Below are 20,894 nucleotides of genomic sequence, written 5' to 3' on the forward strand. Positions count from 1 at the left end.
TTTAAAGTGAAATACATGGTGCCTGGCTCCTGCCCTCCCAAAGCAGGACCCGGCCCAGAACCCCCACCGAGGACAGTGGCAGGGCCTCACGCTCTGCCTCCCACCCCCTCTTAGTCTAGGGCTCTCCCGGTGGGTGCAGACGCCCTGCCCTCTGAGCCGTGGCCCCTGGAGTGCCTGCACGGTGCCATGCGTGTCCTGCAGATGCTGTCAGTGAACAGGATGGACATCCCGGCAGCAAAGGCCTCTCACACCACGCCGGGCTGGACAAAGGTCAGAAGGATGTGGCAGTGTCCGAAGGCTGGGCTCCTCCCACAGCACCTCTGTCCTCCTCCAAGTTCTCAGCCCACCCCCCTTATGTCTATGGCACCCACTACACCAGTCACTGGCCAGGGCAGGGGGGCCGCTGGTGGCTCACACCAATCTGGGAACCAAGAGGCGGTTGGCACAGAGAGGGAGCCTTGTGGAAAGATGGCTGCATCCTCCCTGGTGAAGAGGGCTGGCGGCGGGCAGAGCCTCAGCAGCGCCCAGCCCACCTGCTGTGGGGCTTTTTGTCTTTTTCTTACGGATTTATTGCTTGGTCAATTGCTGCAAACATTTCCTCATATCCGTCATCTGTTGTTTGTGTTTGAATTTTTATTTTCTGAAGGAAGACATGAACTTTCATGCAGTAAAATCTAAAATTTTTATTTTCTGTGATGGTGGCGTCTTTTGAAAGTTTTTTTCCAGCCCAAGATGTAAGAAATAGCAAACTTTCTCCTCGTATAAGGCAAGCTTTTCAGAAAAGGAGATGGACAAAAATCCTAGAATTTGGGGTCATATTTTCCTTATTCCTCCTCACAGCTGTTGACTGACTCTCAGTCTTCATTTGACACGAAGGTGTGTGTCCAGCTCTGAGTTCTGGATGCAGAGGCCCTGGATACTGTCCATGGCTGGCGCGTCCCACCCTGGGCCCTGGTCTCTGGGGGCGGGGCAGGGTGAGCAGGTTGGTGAGATGGGCCAGGAGCAGAGGCCGGGAGTGGAGACAGGAAGAAGCTGGCTCCCTGTCCAGCTCCATGGAGCCCCAGGGAAGGCCCACGGCAGGCACTCAGCATTAATCCCTCCAATTGGGGTGAGGCTGGAGGGCGTGGCCTCACACCTGAGCTGGCAGGTGAGCACTGGGGAGTCAAGATCAGTCCCTGCAGGGAGCCACATGCAGCGTGAGCCTGGGGCTGCCAGCAGCAGTGAGTGTGGACCACCATGCTGTCCTCTCTGGGTGGCACACAGAGGTAAGGCAGGCGACAAAGTGCTTCGCTAATCCTCAGACATTCTGAGAATCTGCAGAAAGGAGCTGTTCTGTGTTTATCTTTGAGAGGAAGTCATCGTGGGTTTGGGGCGATTTCCCACTAACAGTTCTCTGAACTCACCCACGCCCCCACCTCTGGTCCTGAGCTTCTGGGGGACACGGGGCTCAGGGGCAAGGAGAGGACAATTTGGTGTTTGAGCTAAAGCCCTTGGTGGCTGGCTGCTGGGGACCTGAGCTCTCCTGGCCTCAGTCCTGCAGCCACGTCCCTGTGGCCAGTCCCCTGTGTTTGCAGCCAGCCTACAGAGAGCTTCCTGGAGCCAGGTGAGTCCCCACCCTGAGCTCCTGACATTCATCAGGGCCAGTTACCTGAGTGTGCATTTCAGGATGCTCGCTGGGGGGCCTGAGTGACAGAGTGAGCCGTCTTTCACGGAATCTGGGCACCCCTGCCTGCCAGCTCTGGTAACAAATGACTGTTTTCCCTTTCAATGCTCAGGCTTCAAGTTGGGAGGGAGGTGGGTGTGGTCTGCAGATGCTTCACATTTCACTTCTCTGCCTCACCCCAAATGCTTCTGGGAGATTCTAGTGTCTCTGGGTGCCCCCCTTTTGACACCCACACCCCTCCCCGTGGGACCCAGGGTGGGCATGACCAACCTCTTTGAAGACGGGAAAGGACGGTACCACGCAGGTCTGGCCGAGATGGGGGAGGGTCCTGGGTGACCCCTCCTCGTGGACATGGATGTTGTCACCATGCTGAGAGGAGGGGCATGAAGCCAGCGAGTGGGGGGCCAAGCCTGGGTTTCACTGGCTTCCCCCGCCCTCTGTGCACATAGAAAGCAAGGGACAAAGTGGAAGTCCCAGGGCATGGGTTGCCCAGTGGGACAGCAGGATGGCTGTTATGACACAAGACCAGGATGTTGGCTGCTCTCAGCTTCTCAGGTTACAGGTTCAGCTCCAAGTCCTTGAAGGAATAGGCTCCTGAGTCTCTTCAGCCACGACCCTAATGGCACTGACCGCCCAGAGGCTCTTGTTTATTTTCCTTAAACTGGAAACATTTGCAGGCGCTTCTGGCTTATCACAGCTTGCTTGTTGACAGGCAGAATGAGCCACGGCCTGGGGACAGAGGGACAACTGTGAGCAGGCTCAGTGGATAGGCATGTCAGGGAGCCATGAAGACGGGCAACTGTGGGCAGGGTGGCCGGGCGGGGGACCCAGTGGCCCTGAGTGGAGACTCCCGAGGTGAGGTGTGGCGTCTTGGTGAGCCTCCTGGCCTGAGGTGGATTCAGGCACAAACCCTCCTCAGCAGTCTCACGGCTCTGGACGTCCCTGAGCTGGGGGCGTCTCCCCAGGCTCCGTGAATGCTGGCGACCCCAGGCCAAGGCTGTGGAGTTGCTGACTGTGTGGCAGCTGTTGGATGTACCTGCCAATGTCCTGCCTGGGGACAGGACCTCTGGAAACCTGAGTTTCTGGTGGTTTGAGGCTCAGCTCTGTGGGGAAGCAAACAACCTGTGGAGTGCTGAGCCCTGAGGAGCTGCACCTGTGAGGGACTGTGTGACCTGAGGGGACGGTGTGACCTGAGGGGACGGTGTGACCTGAGGGGACGGTGTGACCTGTGGGGACTTTGTGACCTGTGGGGACTGTGTGACCTGAGGGGACGGTGTGACCTGAGGGGACGGTGTGACCTGAGGGGACGGTGTGACCTGAGGGGACTGTGTGACCTGTGGGGACTGTGTGACCTGAGGGGACTGTGTGACCTGTGGGGACGGTGTGACCTGTGGGGACGGTGTGACCTGAGGGGACGGTGTGACCTGTGGGGACTGTGTGACACGTGATGACTGTGTGCCTGTGAGGTGCTGTGTGTGTGGCTACGTTCTGACCATGAGAGGATCCCACTTGCTGATTAGGCAGCAGAACTTTCACTCTCCTGCTGGCGGGGACACTGGCACTTCCTGGGTGACTGAGGCAGTTGAAGCTCCAGGATGCTGGCACCTGTGGAGCCGAGGAGGGGCCGGCATGCCCACAGCTCTCAGTCTCTGTTCTGAATTTATTTCCATCTGTTCTATGTTCTTTTCTACTCTGAATCTATTTTATGTTTATACTGTATTCTATCCCAGGCCCCAGTGCCCCCCACAGTGGGATCAGGACTAGGCCAGGAACAGGTCTCCCCAAGGCCAGGAACAGCTCCCAGCACTGAAGACCCCATCAGTGTCAGGGTAGAGATGGGGGTGTTTTCCTCAGGCCAGTGAGCCGGGGAAGGGCCTGGGGTGCCTGGCTTCCTGAGGGTGCAGCCTTTCTGGCCAAGTGCTTGTCTGTGGGGAGGGAACCCAGAGCAACTGTTCAGTCTCGTCCTTGGCCCCTGCTAATAAATGCTGCCTCTGCACTCATATCCTTGGTTTGTCTTCATGCCCTACAGTGTACTTGGGGCTCAGTAAGGATTAGGTGAAGGGAAGGCAGGTGGCTGGATGAGTAGCGACCGCTGTTTGGGGAGGAAGGCTTTATTTGATGACTTTGGATCCTACACATGAGTCCTGGGTTGGGCCCTGGATCAGCTGAGGGAGAATTCATTCTGAAAAAGTGGTGTCTGCAGAGGACATCACGGTTCTAACTGGGCAGCTGCAAAGAACTGAAACATCACATTGCCTGAGTGTAAGAGGGATTATTGTAGGTTGAAACAGGTGGTTAGCATGCAAAATCTTATTAAATGCCTCTGTAAGGGGGCCAGCAAACCCGCAGTATTTGTGGAAGGGAGATTTATTGTGGAACAAAGTGATGACTGGGTAGGATGGTGAGTAGACACCAGACTGGTTAGCAGTCGCCGCAGGCTCATCTAGCAGGGGTTAGACTCTCATTACATGGGGCCAGAAACTGCCCTGGCCCCATGTGCGGTCAGGGATGACAAACTGCTTCCTTGGAGGCGTCTTGTGAGCTCAGCGGAAGTGACTGCAGTGCAGGAACCCCATGACCACAGTGTGGCTTTGTAGAAGTGCACCCCTTTGAGGTTTGGAAAACCTGTCCCTTCTCACTGAGATGTGGGTGACTGGGTCCTCTCCTGCACCCTTGCTGCTGTCCCCATCTGCTCCACTTGGTCCTTTGCCGCAGCCTACAGGCTGGTGGCTGATTCCAGTGGACACGGGCGTCCTCAGCAAGCAGGCCCACCCTGTGTGTAAGCCTATTTGATGAGCACATTGCTGTTCCAATGCTTATTAAGGCCCAGCCAGTCCCACTCTGGCTGCTGGGAGCCTCTCTGAGGTGGGTCGCGAGTTCTTGTCACAAGGACTCGAGGGGGCATTAAGGAGAGAATTAGTTGTTGAAAGAGGGTGGATTATGGTGGGGAAAACTCTTCTCACATCAGTCTGCAGGGCCTGGAAATGCAGGTGTAGTAGAAGCTGAGGGATGGGGAGAGGCATGCGCCAGTTGACGACGTAGCTTGAGTTGGAGTATGTGCCGTGTGGATCCAGCAGGGAGTAATTATGGGTGCTCTGGTCCTGCCATCCTGTGTCTTTGAGACCATGCTCGGTGGAAGAAAGGAGACAGAAGGAGGAGGAGGAGGTTTGTGGAAAAAGCTGCAGTCTGTGTCGGAACTGGACATGGCAGTGCACACTCACGAGGGCGCCTGCCTTCTGTGTGGAGTCGAGTGAGCACCCCAAACCCGGATTATGTTACGATCCTGCCAGCAGGACCAGGGCTTCCTGAAAATGTGGCTGGTTCCTGGCCTGGATCATCCTGTATACCAGACAGCAGGGACGCTGCCAAGACCAGATTCTAGAGTGAACAGGTGACAGGCAGAGTGGTAAAGGGACTGGATACGAAGGTCCGACAGTTAAGTTTGCAAACACATCCTGGAAAAAGTGCTCCACATCTCATTGCTGAATATCAATAAGGTCACCTTCGAAGTCCTCCCCTTGGGAAGCTGTGCACTGATGCCAGCGCCTACTCCACCCTGCAAAGCAATTTTGGAACTCTTTTTCTGGAATGGCCATCAGAGCTGTCGTCATATTACCCTTGATGTCCTGAATGTCATCAAAATGTCTTCCTTTCAATATTTCCTTTATCTTTGGGTAAAGAAAGAAGTCACTGGGGGCCAGATCAGGTGAGTAGGGAGGGTGTTCCAATGTAGTTATTTGTTTACTGGCTGAAAACTCCCTCACAGACAGTGTCGTGTGAGCTGGTGCCTTGTCATGATACAAGAGCTAGGAATTGTTGGTGAAAAGTTCAGGTCATTTTCATCTTTTTTATGCAACCTTTTCAGCACTTCCAAACAGCAAACTTGGTTAACTGTCCAGTTGGTACAAATTCATAATGAATAATCCCTCTGATATCAAAAAAGGTTAGCAACAACGTTGCAACAAGTTTGCTAACTTAATTATCAGATATCATTTAATGTACATTAAAAAAGTGTTTTTCTGCCCTAGTGATAAGCAGGAAGAACTGGAACTTGGATAAATATTTCATTTACAAATGCACAAAAACTAGCATATCAAGACAAGTGAGACACAGCCCTGTGTCTCCTTCCTACCAGCACCCTTGTTTCCTTCCTTGGGCAAATCCTCAGGGCTTCTGGCATCCATCCGAGTCCCCCTTCCCACGATGGCACTGCTGTCCTGACCTGGTTCTTTCCACCAGACGTAATTTGCTGCATGTGTCTTGGCTCTCCCAGCCCTCCAGGGGGTTTCCCCACCTGCTCTCTATGGGAGGACACCGATGTGTGTTTCCTTCTGTTTGGTCCCTGGCGGGGGCAGTGTTGCCTAAGGGCTCTTCTGCAGCATGTGACCTCCCTGTGCCCATTGGGCAACAGCGACCCACTGGGACTCCATGGGGTAGAGCACGTCGGGTGCCAACAAAAGGAAACACGTGGTGACTACAGGAGTACAGGATGAGTCCCTGGACACATCCTCACGGGGCAAAGGACGCTCTGTGCATTTTAACTCTGCGGTCTTGAGAGTTGATGCCCGTCAGAACACCAGTGACAGACACTGAGGGACAGCCCTACTCCAGGGGGCACGCGGTCCCAGCACTGTCGCTTCCCTGATATAGGCACAGTGTTTCCCTTGGGTGTCCAGCCTAGGACCTTTGCTGCACTCCACCTGCTGACTTCCTGGCACACAAGCAAGCCCTCCAAGAGTCCCCCTTTGTGGGGACCCTCCTCTCCAGATGGCCAGGACATGCTATCTCTCAGTCCTCTCCCCTGATGTGCCCCTGGGGTGTGAGCTCCCAGGTAAACCAACCTGCTCTTGCCTCTGCTCCAACTCCCAGGGTTGAGTCTGCCTCTCAGCTTCTCCTGGTTTCTGGGTCAGGGGCTGAGAGGGTCGGTAGTCTGATTGGTGCCCCCACAGGCTGGCACAGAGTAGGTGTTCGATAGAAGCTGTCACATGGATGATGGTGGGGGTAAGGTGGGGTGGGATGGGTGGCGTCAGGCCATCCCATGCCCGACTGGGGGCCGACGTGTTCTCCTGTCTGCAGGTGCTTTTGGGCTGTCATCCTCTTAGCCCTGATCCTGTTTCTGCTGGCTGGCCTCCTGCATGTGGATGTCACCATGTTTTCACCGTGAGTGTTGCACTGGGGTCCCCTTGGTCTGGGCACTGCTCCCCTCCAAACCAGTACCAGGGCCCCCAGCCTGCCCAGCTCGGGGTGGCACCCAGGACTGGCCAGTGACTAGGATGGGTCACACCTCCCTGCTGGTCCTCAGTCTCCCCTCCTTAAGAGGAGGGCTGGACCCTTCCTTTGAGGGATCTGTTAGCTTCCTGGGGACTTCCTGTGTGCAGTGAGGAGATCTCTGAGAGGTGGGGACTTGGCCCAGGCTGGGGGTGTCTCGGGTAAAGCTGCTGTGGGCAGAGGGTGACCAGGTGCTAGGAGGCAGGGGTGGGGCCCATAGTGGGTTAGGGGAGGTCAGCACCCCTGTTCCCCTGCCTGCCGGTGGTATGTCCTCTGTGAAGCATATGGGCCACAGGATGGCCACACAGGCCCAGCACCTTAGCCTGGCTGCTGGGAGGGTCTTGAGGCCCCAGGCCACCTTCCCCTGCCCCCACCCCACCCTTCTGGTTGGATCTCCACAGGAGATTGGGAGTGTAAAAGACCCCTGGGTCTCTTTGCCACCCCCTCCTCACCATTGTCCCCAGGGCCAGCATAGGCCCCTGGACCCTGTTTCCTACCATCCTGGGTCATCCTTACTGGCCTTGCTTTGGGGACCTGCATAGAGGAGGTCATAGAGCAGGGTGGGCACCTGCTGCTCCAATCTGGAGTCTACAGCTGGGTGGGTGCTATCATGAGATCACAGAAGTGGGTACCAGTGTCCACCTGGGCCCTGCAGTCAGGTCGGCCAGTCCTGATTTGAAGGGTCAGCCAAGAAATGCCAGATGTGTGGCCCAGGTTACATGCCAGGGGCCTTGGGAGCCACACAGGAAGTTGGGAGGCTGAAGGGGGAGCCAGGGCCTGGGGGCCCAGTCTGATATGTGGTGCAGCCACTTAGAAAGAACTGTGTCTGTGTCAGTGGGTCCTCAGGGGCTGCAGGTTTGGGGTTCTCTTGGTTAGGGGGAGCACAGAGGTGGGGCTGGGGGTTATAGGGTTGGGGTGTCACCGGTATGGGGAGTGCAGGTGGTGGGATCTTGGATTGGGGGAATCATGGTGATAGAAGAGAGTTTCAGGGTCTCCAGGTTGAGAGGATTGCTGGGTTGGGGGTCATGCAGTTGGGGGAGCAAGTTGGGGGGTTACTGGGTGGGGGTGTCTCAGGGTGCGGGTTGGTGGGGCAGGGGAGGGCTCCCTCGCTAAAAGTGGCTGGCTGTGCTGTCCTCCCAGCTTGTTTGGGGACCAGGCTGAGTGGCCACCCATCACCAACGTCATGTTTCTCAAGACGCACAAGACCGCCAGCAGCACGGTGCTGAACATTCTCTTCCGATTCGCCGAGACGCGCAACCTGTCGGTGGCGCTGCCCGCTGGCTCACGCCTCCACCTGGGTTACCCCTGGCTCTTCCTGGCGCGCTACGTGGAGGGCGTGAAGCAGCATGGCGCCCAGCAGCGCTTCAATGTCATGTGCAACCACCTGAGGTTTAACCTGCCTGAGGTGCGGCTGGGGGCGGGACCTCCGTGTGGGGGCAGGGGGAGTGGTGAGGGGGGGGGCTCAACCCCAGGGCCCACCTTTGGCTTTGAGGTGTGACCGTGGGGGAGGTATCGAGGCCTGGAAGCTGGAGAGACTAAGGCTGGGGGTTGTGTGCAGGGATTGGCCGGAGGGGCTGGTAGAGGCCCCTTGGAACATCCTGCCAGCCCCCCACCCCTTCACACCCCACTGCCAGGTGCCAATCATTGCTTTTGGAATCGGAAGCAGGCGCCCCACAGCCTGCCACCCTCTCCCTCTTCTTCTCCCCTCTTCTTCTCCAGCTTCCTTTTGGTTCCCAAACCTGCCCAGTTTTTCCCACCCCAGGACCTTTGCACTTGCTGTCCCCTTTGGTGGGGAAGCTCTTCACCTCTCCTCCTGGGGTCATTTGGGTCTCAGCTGAGAGGTCACCTCCTCTTGGGGGGCTTCCCTGACCTCCCTTCTAGAAGAGAGAGGAGGAAGGAGAAGGGATTTGGGGGGAGGGGTGTGGCTGTTTCAGATCAATGTGGATCATTGTGGACAGTCGTGGAGGGTGTTTGTCAGGGCAGCAAGGTGGCCTGGCCATGATGCAGGGAGATGAGGTGGGAGAGGAGGTGGGCAGGTCCAGGTGTGCTGTGGGGTGCGGGGTGGGGGAGAAGAGGCCACCTGGCCCGTGGGCTGCCCCCAAGGAGCCCTGAGCGTCAGCAGGCCTTGTTTTGTCTCCACGCAGGTGCAGAAAGTCATGCCCAACGACACTTTCTACTTTTCCATCCTCAGACACCCCGTCTTCCAGCTGGAGTCTTCCTTCATCTATTACAAAGACTACGTCCCCGCCTTCAGGAAGGCCGAGAGCCTGGACGCCTTCCTGGCCTCCCCGCTCACCTACTACAACGAGAGTCTGGGCCTGCGAAACGCCTACGCCCGGAACAACATGTGGTTCGACCTGGGCTACGACCACAACGCGCCCGCGGAGGAGAAGTACGTGCGCGCGCGCCTGGCGGAGGTGGGGCGGCGCTTCCAGCTGGTGCTCATCGCCGAGCACTTCGACGAGTCCATGGTGCTGCTGCGGCGCCGGCTGCGCTGGCGGCTGGACGACGTCGTGTCCTTCAGGCTCAACGCGCGCAGCCCGCGCAGTGTCGCCAGCCTGACGCCCGAGGGCCAGGAGCGCGCCAAGCGCTGGTGCGCCTTGGACTGGCGCCTCTACCGGCACTTCAACCGCACCTTCTGGGCCCAGGTGCGCGCAGAGCTGAGTCCTCGGCGCCTGCGCTCCGAGGTGGCCCGGCTGCGGGCGCGGCGGCGTGAGCTCATGGCCCTGTGCCTGCAGGACGGCGGGCCCAAGGACAAGAAGCACATCACTGACCGCCACCTGCGGCCCTACCAGTCGGGCAAGGCCGACATCCTGGGCTACAACCTCCGGCGGGGCCTGGACAACCAGACGCTGCAGATGTGCCAGAGGATGGTCATGCCCGAGCTGCAGTACATGGCCCATCTGTACGCCCAGCAGTTCCCGGAAAAGCCCCCCAAGGACATCTCCTTCCTGGAGGCATAGCCCCGCTGATTGTGGCCAGCCCCTCTGCTGTCATCCTGGGAGGCCTTGGGCATGGCCTCAGGCGTGAGCAGGGCTCCTGGGGCATCTGGAGAGCCAGGCCCTGCCAGGCCGTGGGTCTTGTGGGTGGCAGTGCCTAGGAAGAGTTCCCGTGACTCGCCCTCTTGGAGAGGGTCCCAAGTCTAGGTTAGTACGCACACGTGACGTGTGAGGATGTGAATCTGTTCACCAAATAGAAAAGTCTCACAAGGCAGCAAAGTGAGAGTGACCGTTAACGACATGTCAACACACCACCGGTCAGGGGGGCGTGTGGACACACCGCCTGTCAGGACTGCAGGAGCCCAGGGAGTGCTGGCTGCCAAGCAGATGAGATGGCAGTGGCCCCCTCTGGCCTCGTGGCCTCTTCCCACCCCCCTCCCCAGTTTCTCCTTGTAAGTTCTCTCAGGCCCAGAGGATCTGAAGGGACACAGAGCAGGTGGGTCATTTCCTCGTGGACATCATACGATGTCTTAATGTTCCCAGAGCCTGTTTCTCCCTTTGAAGTCCTGTCGCATTGAAGGGAGGGGGCAGGAAAAGGAGGGCAGGTGGGTCCCAGGACTTCCCTGAGGAGGCTGACCCTCTGAGAGCCTCTTTCCTGATGCCCTGGCCCAGGCAGTGGCCACCCAGACATTGGCCACAGGGCTGTGGCCACAGGACAGCGGTCACAGGGCAGTGGTCAGCCATGAAATCACCTTGGAGACAGCAGGAGGGGATGGGTTAATGGGGCCTGGCTGGCAGGAGACTGGGGAAGGTTGGGGTACTGAGCTGCCTGGTCTGAGCCAGGCTCCTGAGCACAGACATGGGTGAGGGTGGAAGGTGCTGAGTCCTGGGGGCTGGGGGAGAGGCAGGCTGGCTGGGGTGTGAGGGTTCACGGAGGTTCCTGGAGGCTCTGAGCACTCACTTTTGTTCTTAGGGGAGGGGTCTCTGCAGGAGGCCTGGGGGCAGCTGTGGCTACCCTGCCCCCAGGTCCTGAGCACCTCCAGTGGAGTGGGTTGGCCAGCATAGAGGAGCCCTGTGTGGCCCTGTCCTGAAGTGTCAGTCAGCAGGACCCTGGGTGTCCTGCTGCACCAGAGCCTCAGAGCTGGCAGGAGGGTCCTGGGTTCTGACGCAGCTCTGGGACAAGGCCAGCTCCCGCCTCCCGCCTGTACAGTGGGCCCTTGTCTCTGCTTGCTCACTGGGGCTGAGAGGCAGGCAGGCAGGCACTCCCGCGGCTGCCCCACAGCCAGCTCTGCATCTTTCCTGCGGGTGCCTGGTGAGTCCCCACCCTGCTCGCTGCACCCTGGCCGCCGGGGGCCATGATTGGGCTCTTTCTGTCCCTTCTGGCCGCCCCTCTTTGGGCTGAGGGCCATGGGTGTGTGTTCGGAGGGCCCTGCAGTCAGAGGTTCCACATGGATCCCCAGTGGGACAATTTCCTGGCCCCGGGGCAGGTGTGACATTGAAGGGCGGGTGAAGGGGTGGGAGGGTGTGGGGAGTAAGTTAGGGATGGGAAGGGTGCAGACTGGTGTCAGGCAGAAAGCCGGAAGCCGAGGCCGGCCCCAGCCTGCAGAATCAGGTGGGCCTGTGAGTGACGCTGCTCCACCAGGTGGAAGGATCTGTAACTGAGTCCTTGCCTGGGACAGAACACAGGGCAGTCAGGTTAGATGGGGCCCCGGCCTGAGGTGACGGAGCCAGGGAGGGCCTCTTCCTGATTTCTATGCAGAGGGCCTCTGCTCTTCATACGTGTGCATTTTAGTTCCTTGTCCAAAGAACAAAAGAAGTGGGGACACAGGAGGGAGGGCATGGGGCTAGCCTACGTGCTCCAGCACAGAGTCCTGACAGGACAGGCTGTAGGCAGACCTGGGCAAGCCCCTGTGAAGGCAGAATGACCCCCAACAACTTTCCCGGGGTCCAGGGTCAGGGGCCAAGTCCTCTTGGAGGCCTGTTTCCTCTTCTGTGATGTGCCTCTCCCAGAGGGCCCCACTGGGGAGGGAAAATGGGTACGAAGACTGAAAGGGGCTGGCTCCAGTTAACCCTGGGACGTAGCCATCGGCTCAAGCCAAAGCCCCGGAACCTGCTGAATTGGCCAAACTGGGCAGGGCCGACTCCTCCTCTTAGATTGAGGGGGCTTCCCCAGGACTTTGGGGCTCTGGCCCGGGCAAGGAGTGCCCAGCAAACCTGTCCCGTTCTGTCCAGCTGGTCTTGGGAGCCTCCCTCTCTTCCATCTGTCCCCAGAAGGGGGTAGACCTGGGCCCCTTGCTTCTGCTCCCAGTGGTCTCAGTACCAGGGGAGAGAGCCAAGTGGAGAGAATGTCCTGCTGTGTCCATTCAGCCTGGAGGGACACGTGGCACTCACATCTGTGTGCTGTTTGGGCACAACTGCCCCTTGGATGCAGACTGGGAATGGGGCCCAGGGCTTCAGGGACATGGGCAGCTGTTGTCAGAAACCCCAGAGCCGAGTGGGGTGGGCAGGCCTGAGGTTAGGCAGGGGTCTGCTAGGCTCAGTGGGCAGCAGGGCCGTCCTGGATAAAGGTGGCTCAGGTCTGTCTGTGTCAGGGCCCTCAGGCATGGAGACACCCTGTCCTGTGCATCTGAGCAAGGCCCCTCTCGTTTAGGGGTGTGTGTATGTTCATTCTCATCACATTCTTCCCATCCGACGGTCTCCTCGGATGTGCTGTGTGTCTCCTCCCCCCTCAGTGACATCTGCAGCCCCCAGCCCACCTGGCCCACCCTCCATGAAGCCAGCCAGAGGAAAAGGCTGCCTGGCAGAGGGCTGTTTGGAGTGCAGACCCATTTGTGCCCAGATGCACCCCCACCCGAGGCCCTGCCCTGTGAGTCTCCCTCAGGACCATTCTCCTGGGAATGGCATTGCCCACAGAAAGACTTCCCCAGGCACCCTCGTCACCCCCACGGGAGCCCAGTGGAGCGTTAGGGAGCTGAGCTGTGTGGAGCATGGGCCCAGAGGCAGGTGGGGAGGGGGCCTTCTTTATCCTCGCTGAATCACCAGGTGCTCCCTTCTCTCAGGCTCCCCTGGAAGGTGGACCGTCACCTTCCCTTTGCCCCTCCACCTATAGGTCTGTCTGCACCAGGAACCAGCCAACCTCCGCCCCACCCCCACCCCCAGCCCCCAGCCAGTGGTCTCCTGTGTGTGCACCCGCTAATGGGGCTCAGCGGGAGACGGTGCCCATCTTCCTCCCATCGCAGTGAGGAACAGCTGCTCCTCAGTGCACAGACTGGAGCTGGTGTGCCCCTACCCCTCCGGTGGTTCCTAGCTCTCTTGAGGCACTTGTGGGAGCTATTTGGGGCCCCCTACGGATGGCAATGGGTCTGCTGGACCTCATCACGACCCCAGCCTTACTCAGAATGTCCTGCTTGGACCTGGAGTTCAGGCCCTTTCTCTGCAGACCTGCTGGGACACACTTGGGTTTCTGCAAGTGGCCCTCACCTCTCCTGGTCACTCCCCCGACTCCCTGACCCTGGTGACCCCTCAGGTCTGAACCGGGTGGTGGCAGGAGCCAGGGCATGTGCGTCGTGGAAGCCTGTGTGTGTCTGTGTGGATTTAAGTCCTTAAGTCCCTCTCTGTTTTTTTCTGTCTAGCGTGTCTGTTTCTGTGCCTCTGTGTTTGTCATGGCTCCCAGGGTCGTGGGACCCCTAACTGGGGACAGTGAACCCCTTGGGTCTTGACTGTGCACTCTGGCAGCTGTGTGCTGGGCAGGTTCATGGTGACATGTCCCAGGCACAGGGATGCGTAGGTCGGGGGTTCTGGCCAGGCTGCCCTGCTTCACCTCGGTGAGCGGTGTTGACGGGAAGGGCTGATTCCAGACATTTGGGGGAACATTGGCCGTGGAGGAGGGGTGGGTAGGGATCCAGGGACAGGACGGTGGGAGGTGGGCACAGGAGGCGGCTGGGCGTGCGTGGGGGCGTCTACGCCTGCAGAGCCCCCTCCTCCATCCAGACCAAGAGCGGGCGCGTGCATGGCCCCTGCCTGCTGACCCGCTGGTCCTGGGCCCGCAGAGCATGGCGGCCCCCCGCGGCCCCGCGCGGACCGTGCTCTTCCAGAGCGAGCGAAGCGGCCTGACCTACCGCGTGCCTGCGCTGCTGCCCGTGCCCCCCGGGCCCACCCTGCTGGCCTTCGCGGAGCAGCGACTCAGCCCTGACGACACACTGGCCCACCGCCTGGTGCAGAGGCGCGGCACGCTGGCGGGGGGCTCCGTGCTGGTGAGGGGTCGGGGTCGGGGTCGGGGGTCGGGAATCAGGGTCGGGGGTCGGGGTCGGGGGTCGGGGGTCGGCGTCGGGGGTCGGGGTCGGGGTCGGGGGTCGGGGTCGGGGGTCGGGGTCGGGGTCGGGGTCGGGGGTCGGGAATCAGGGTCGGGGGTCGGGGGTCGGGTCGGGGTCGGGGGTCGGGGGTCGGGGTCGGGGGTCGGGGGTCGGGGGTCGGGGTCGGGGGTCGGCGTCGGGGGTCGGGGTCGGGGGTCGGGGTCGGGGTCGGGGGTCGGGGTCGGGGGTCGGGGTCGGGGTCGGGGTCGGGCACGGGCGCCCGGCTGTGAGCGCAGGAAGCTGAGACCCCGCCTCCCGCAGTGGGGCGCCGCGCGTGTGCTGGGCGCCGCGGCCCTGGAGGGGCACCGCTCCATGAACCCCTGCCCCGTGCACGACGCGCGCACCGGCGCCGTGTTCCTCTTCTTCGTGGCGGTGCGCGGCCGCACGCCCGAGGCCGCCCAGATCGCCACGGGCCGCAACGCCGCGCGCCTCTGCTGCGTGACCAGCCGGGACTCGGGGCGCAGCTGGGGCGCCGCGCGGGACCTCACGGCCGAGGCGGTGGGCGGCGCCGAGCGGGGTAGGTGGGCGCCGGGGCGCCGGGGCGCTCTGCAGGCGGTCGGGTGGGCGACGTCCGGCTCCCGGTCCCTGCGCTGCCCGCCCCGCTCCGCCCCGCCGCCAGCCTACGGGACGCCACACGACGACGGTTGTGGGTGGTTGCGACCCCGAACCCCTCAGTCTCGCAAACGGCTGTTGGTCACACCCGGCCTGGCCTGGCGGCAGGAGCGGCTTTCCTCTTCCTGAGCTGTGTCTTAATCTGAGCCCCCAAACCCCAGGCCTCGAGTCCTTAACCACTTCCTCCTCCTCCTGCTCCTTCGCACCGCCCCGTGGGGCCCAGCCGGGGTTGCGGGCAGGTCGAAGGTCCCTGACCTCGGCGATTTCCCTGCACTTCTGCTGGCCCCTCCCCAAGGGCCTGAGCACCCACTGCTCTCAGGGGCCACCCCAGTCCTGGCAGGTGGGAGGTAAACTGCAGGTCCTAGCAGGCTCTGAGACGTGGACGGGACACACAGAGCTAATGGAAAAGCACCTGGTGTAGCCCCCACCCCCGCCCGGGCTCAGCCCCGGGGAAGCTGCCTGAGACCCAGTCCTGAAGCTTGGCTCACCGACCCGGGGCTGCCCCTCTGTCTGCACAGTGCTCACACCTGTGTTCAGAGACTGGCCACCTGCTGACACGCTGAGAACCTAGCCAAATGGCCTGCCTGCACGCCCCACTCCTGCTAATGGCCTGGAGAGGCTGGTGCAGCTGGGAGGACACAGGGTGGCTGGGAGGAGTGGGGGCATGGTCAGCGGGTGGCTTCCTCACAAGCCAGACCCTAGTCTGAGGCACTGTGCCCCCCCGCCCCTCCCCCCATCTTCCCAGTCCCTCGCAGCTGAGGCTGTCCCCTCTGGGGTAACCAGCAGCCCCTCCCATCTGCAGACTGGGCCACGTTTGCTGTGGGCCCTGGCCATGGCATCCAGCTGCGCTCGGGCCGCCTGCTGGTACCAGCCTACACCTACCGCGTGGACCGACGTGAGTGTTTTGGCAAGATCTGCAGGACCAGCCCCCATGCCTTCGTTTTCTACAGCGATGACCATGGCCAGACCTGGCAGCATGGAAGCCTCGTACCCAATCTGCGCTCGGGCGAGTGCCAGCTGGCTGCGGTGGATGGAGGGCAGGCTGGCAGTGTCCTCTACTGCAATGCCCGGAGCCCCCTGGGCAGCCGTGTGCAGGCGCTCAGCTCAGACGAGGGCACCTCCTTCCTGCCTGGGGAACTGGTGCCCACCCTGGCCGAGACCGCCCGTGGCTGCCAGGGCAGCATCCTGGGCTTCTCGGCCCCGCCCTCTTGCAGGGCTGGGGATGAGGGATGCTCAGTGGGGTCCAAAAAGGCCCCCTCCCTTCCAAGCCTGTGTCCTGGAGTCCAGACACCCCTAGAGAAGGGTGCTGGAGACACCCAATGGGGTGGGGGGCTGGGCGGGACAGAGGGGTGTGGGGACAGCCCAGGGGAACCTGGCCCTGGGGAGCCTAGCCCAAAGCCTGGGCTCGGTGGGGACAGGGGCACCTGGACTCTGAAGCTCCCTGGGCCCCCTGCTACCTTGTCTCAGGGCCCCACGTGGTTGCTGTATTCCCACCCTGTGGGGCGCAGAGCTCGGCTCCATATGGGCATTTATCTGAGCAGATCCCCCCTGGACCCCCACAGCTGGACGGGGCCCTGGGTGATCAATGAGGGCCCCAGCGGCTACTCTGATCTGGCGTCCATTGGGCCCACCCCTGAGAGCGCCCTGACCTTCGCCTGTCTGTACGAGAGCGGGGCCAGGGTCTCCTACGAGGAGATCTCCTTTTGTCTTTTCTCCCTTCGCGAGGTCCTGGAGAATGTCCTGCCAGGCCCCAAGCCACTCAGCCTCGGGGGCAAGCCTCGGGAGCTCTGCTGGCCATGCTGAAGGGCCCTTTGTCCAGGCCTGTCCCCTGGGCAGCTGGGAGGAGGGGCAGGGATGATGGGAGTGTCGTGACCCCAGGCCTGGGCAGAGCTCTGGGGCACATGCTTCAAGGCACCTCTGTCCTTTGGAGAATCGTGAGGGTGGGTCTTTGGGAAGGGCGCTGTGGAATTACCCAGAACTTGAGTTCTAATACTTCCCAACAAGCAGGGCTGGTCTTTGAGAAGGGGGCATGCAGCTGGAAGCCAAGGGAGGTGGGCTCAGTGGGTGCAGGAGGTGGGCGGTGGGCAAGGGTGACCCTGGACGACACTCACGCTTCATGGTCCTGGGGTCCAGGCGGTTGGGTGTTAAATTTCACTTGGCTTTCTGCCTTTTGAATGGGAAATAAAGGAATGTTTCTCTTGAGTCTTTCTTCATGGAAGCCCTGGGGAGGGACCCCAGGGTCCTAGCCCACGTCTCTGACCACCCATGCCCCATCTTGGCCACACTCTCCAAAGCTGGGGCCCTCAGAGGTGGGGGCAGGATGGGGACAGGAAAGGTGGATCTATCTTATTGTGGCAGCCACCAGGTGTGTCTGGGGTCTGCAAACAGGCTGCGTTTCCAGCTGGAGGAGCAGACATTGGGCCCCCGAGCCAGGTCACCTCCCAGGACCTGTGCGCTCACAGAAGCACCTTTTTATTTCTTCTCCTTTTCAAAGTCTTCGTTTCTGGTTATAAAAATAAAACATGCTCATTGCAGGGAATTTGAGATATGTAAAAAACTATAAAGAAAAACTAGAAATGACCCCACATGGATCCCTGTCATGGCCACAAGGCGATGGTTCTTTTGGTGCTTCTCCCTGACTCTTTCTTCTTTGGAAAAGATAACGGTGTTTTAGCACAAGCACTCTCTCGTCTGTCACACTCCTGCCAGCTCCCTTTTGTGGCTCGGAGCATTATTTCTTCACAAGTGCCCTGCTGGGTGACCTGGCGCTGGTCATACCCAGTTCTGAATCTTGTTCACTGAGGACCTTTGGAGAGTCTCTGGGTGACCCGGGTTTCCGGTCATCTCCTTATGCTGGGTTCTAGGATAGCGTGCTGCCTCCCCAAAGGGTGAGAGTGTCCAGGAAGCCCCGGAGCCACCAAGGGCCCATGGCTGCCCAGGGAACTCAGGCAGCGGTCTCCACAGGAGCAGGGCGAACCCCTCAGCGCTCACCTTCATTCTCCGCTCCCCCACATGAGGACAGCTGGTCTGCCTGGGATTCCTGGGCAATAGTAGGGGTCTGCTTTTCTGTTTTAAAATCTAAACCAGAGAAGCCAACAAAGATGGGCCAGGGGTAGCATAGGGGTGTGGGCGGGTTTTCTGGAGGTACAGACTCAGGCATGGACAGCATGGGTAACGTCCCCCCGAACCATGTCCACTCGGAACCTCAAATTGTGACTTGTTTGGAAACAAGGTCTTTGCAGATGTGATTAAGTAAGGAGTAAGACGAGGTTCTCCTGGATGAAGGTGGGTCCTTAGAAGAGGCAGGAAGGACACTCAGGGTAAAGGCACTCGGAGACGGAGGCAGAGACAGGACTGATTTTGCCACAAGCCAAGGACACCTGTCCCCCCTCCCAAAACCGAGGAGGCAGGAAGGACCCTCCTGTAGGCTACAGGGAGTGCAGCCCTGTGACCACTTAAGGTCAGAGTCCCGGCTCCAGCACTGGGGGAGGATGAACGCCTACTGTTTAAGTGCTGGTTTGGGACACTGTGGCAACTGGTACACCTTTCACTTGTCTGTCCTCCAGCCATCCGCACGACCTCCACACAGCTGCTGAACGTTTGGCCCGCCCCACCCCCGCCCCCCTCAGGGAAAGGGTAACATGATAACGTGTGGAAGGCTCCCATGTGGTGCATGCTTTACACGTTCCACTTAATAAAATCAAAACCCCTTAAGGTGGATATTAGTTCTGCTTTCCAGATGTGGAAATTGAGATTTGCGATGGCGTCACAGTTTCAGGATAGAAGGCAGCTCGTAATCCATTTGGTGGTTTCCACATCCATTCTCTTAAGTGTGTTCCACTTCCTGGGATTAAAAAAATCTCAGTGGCCATAAGTGTTTAATCTAACTGGTGAAACCAATCCCCCCATCCCTCCGGCCCTGGGGTGACAACATCATACACTTTCACGGTCCACTGCCAAAGTAGAGTTCCATGGCGAGCCCACCATGTGCACGACTGGAGCACATTCTCCTCAGATGAGGCTGTCCCGTGTGATCTGCTGATGGCTCGTGGCTGGTTCCCTCAACCCCCAAGTCCCAAGGCCTCCCACCTGCGCACCCTGCCCCAGGGTCTCTTTACTGTGGAGCCTGACCAGCAACCCCAACATAATCCAGACTCGTGTCCCAAGTCCCTTTCTTGGTGACTGCCCAATGGGTTCTGTAGTACTGGTGACTGTGACCTGGTCAGTGTTCCTTACTGAGGGATACCCACATGTTTCCAGTGATTTTATTATTATCACCCTGCAAACAAAGCCACAGTGCACACCTTGAACATCTGTCCCATAAGCTGAGACTTTGATTCTGCAGATGGATTGTCAAAAAGGGTTGCTGAGCAAAGATCCTTGTCGTTTTTACTTTAATGGATAACAGACTATTTTCTCAGCAGAAGAAATAGTTCACAGCCTGTCAGTCTCATGTGAGAGGCTTCTCTTCGCACACTTCTTGGCATTACACATTATCTACCCTTTAAGTCTTTTCCAGTTTGATGGGTGCACAGTGGCCTGTCATTCATTTCCCAGATGAAGGTGAGCTTTCACGGGCGCTCTTCCCAGGGCAGGGTGTAGCCTCAGAGAGGGTGAGCATCAGCTTCATGGCCAAACAGTGGGATCCTAGCCTTCCCCATCATGACTGCGAATTCCCCTCCTGGCAGAAAACACAGTTCTGTTATGTCCCACCTAATGGGAACTGGGGGATGGAGTGGGTCCACTCCCTGCCAGGTAACATCTTAACAGAAGCGAAAAGAAAAAATAACTGGGCTCTGGGTTGTCGGCCTCTCAGGAAAGCACCAAGAACAGAGTCATAAATAAAGTGGAGTTGTCTTCACCAGTCTCCAAATAGCCATTTGTCAAGAATGGTTTGGGGTAGCCAGATGGCTCAGTTGGTCAGAGCACAAGCTCTGAACAATAGGGTTTCCAGTTCGATTCCCACATGGGCCAGTGAGCTGCGCCCTCCACAACTAGATTGAAGACAACGAGCTACCACTGGGTTTCTGGTGGGGCGGCCGGGTGGCTCAGCTGGTTAGAGTGTGAGCTCTCAACAACAAGGTTGCCACTTCAATTCCCGCATGGGATGGTGGGTTGCACTCCCTGCAACTAAAGATTGAAAACGGTGTCTGGACTTGGAGCTGAGCTGTACCCGCCACAACTAGATTGAAGGAGAATGAATTGGAGCTGATGAGCCCTGGAGAAACACACTGTTCCCCAATTTAAAAAAAAATTAAAAGCAAACAAAAAAAAAAAACACCAGGGCTTTTGATCGGCTCCTACTTAAAAAAAAAAAGGTCTGGGAGAGAGAAAATAGGGTCGGCTGCCCACAGCAGCAGTCCTGTGGGATGGTTGTGAGAAGCACTGCTGGGGGCCCCTTCCAGGAGGCCCACGCTAAGGAGACCTTCAGCTGACATCTGTGAAGACATGCAATATGGAGTCCTGAGTCTGTGACCGTCTACCTGCTCGGAGCCTGCCCCCTTGGTCCCCTTGTCTGGACTGGAGGCCTATGGGCTACAGCACAGTGGTTCTCACACAGAGAGATGGCATGTTGGCATGTTGGCGCCACACCCTGTCTGTGTAGACCTGAGGGTGGCGGTTACACCTGGGTGTGGAGCGTTTGGGCACAGTGATGCCCCTGGCCACCCACGAACTCCAAGCAGAATTTAAAAAACCCCCACACATTAGCACATCATAGTAGAACTGACGAAACAAAAGAGAGGGAGGAGTCTATAAAGTCCCTGAAAGGAGAAATGTTTTGATTGTGAGTGTACTTCTCACCAGAAAGCACGGAAACTGGAAAACAGTGGAGCAAATGGTCTCTTCAAAGTGCTGAGAGAAAATAGCCAACAAAATTTACGCCTAGCAAAAGTATTCTTTAAGAATGAAGGGAATCTAATGATGTTCTCAAATAAACAAAATGACTTAATTTGTCACCAGCAGACACACTAAGGAAATGTGAAAGCTCAATATTTAAGTGTAACGAAGGTGACTGCTGCCGGAAAGTCTGACGGAGAGTGGTGGCAAGCTCAAACAGCT

General features: G+C 58.8%; 2 protein-coding genes across 7 annotated transcripts; both read left to right on the plus strand.

Annotated features, from left to right (window-relative positions):
- The first annotated feature begins 988 nt into the window (after nt 1-988).
- Nucleotides 989-10,143, plus strand: GAL3ST2 (galactose-3-O-sulfotransferase 2). 2 transcript variants are annotated; one of them, XM_081051356.1, is made up of 4 exons: nt 989-1,265; nt 6,740-6,823; nt 8,072-8,336; nt 9,076-10,143. In XM_081051356.1, the coding sequence occupies exons 1-4, from the start codon at nt 1,237-1,239 to the stop codon at nt 9,892-9,894; spliced, it is 1,197 nt and encodes a 398-aa protein (XP_080907482.1). In that variant the 5' UTR covers nt 989-1,236; the 3' UTR covers nt 9,895-10,143. The 2 variants fall into 2 exon arrangements, with proteins under 2 accessions (XP_080907482.1, XP_080907483.1); XM_081051357.1 differs by having other exon boundaries at nt 989-1,147.
- Nucleotides 10,144-11,090: 947 nt separating this feature from the next.
- On the plus strand, nt 11,091-17,030 carry NEU4 (neuraminidase 4). Of its 5 annotated transcripts, XM_081051361.1 has the most exons (6): nt 11,234-11,357; nt 12,603-12,736; nt 12,980-13,147; nt 13,920-14,123; nt 14,484-14,739; nt 15,637-16,884. In XM_081051361.1, exons 4-6 carry the CDS (start codon nt 13,923-13,925, stop codon nt 16,635-16,637), a joined length of 1,458 nt encoding a protein of 485 aa, XP_080907487.1. In that variant the 5' UTR covers nt 11,234-11,357; nt 12,603-12,736; nt 12,980-13,147; nt 13,920-13,922; the 3' UTR covers nt 16,638-16,884. The 5 variants fall into 5 exon arrangements, with proteins under 5 accessions (XP_080907484.1, XP_080907488.1, XP_080907487.1 ...); XM_081051358.1 differs by lacking the exons at nt 11,234-11,357; nt 12,980-13,147 and adding an exon at nt 11,091-11,182 and having other exon boundaries at nt 15,637-17,030; XM_081051360.1 differs by having other exon boundaries at nt 12,980-14,123; nt 15,637-17,030.
- The last annotated feature ends 3,864 nt before the right edge of the window (nt 17,031-20,894 follow it).

The sequence above is a fragment of the Rhinolophus hipposideros genome (assembly GCF_964194185.1).
Source record: "Rhinolophus hipposideros genome assembly, chromosome: 6".
In the NCBI taxonomy this organism is placed as follows: domain Eukaryota; kingdom Metazoa; phylum Chordata; class Mammalia; order Chiroptera; family Rhinolophidae; genus Rhinolophus; species Rhinolophus hipposideros.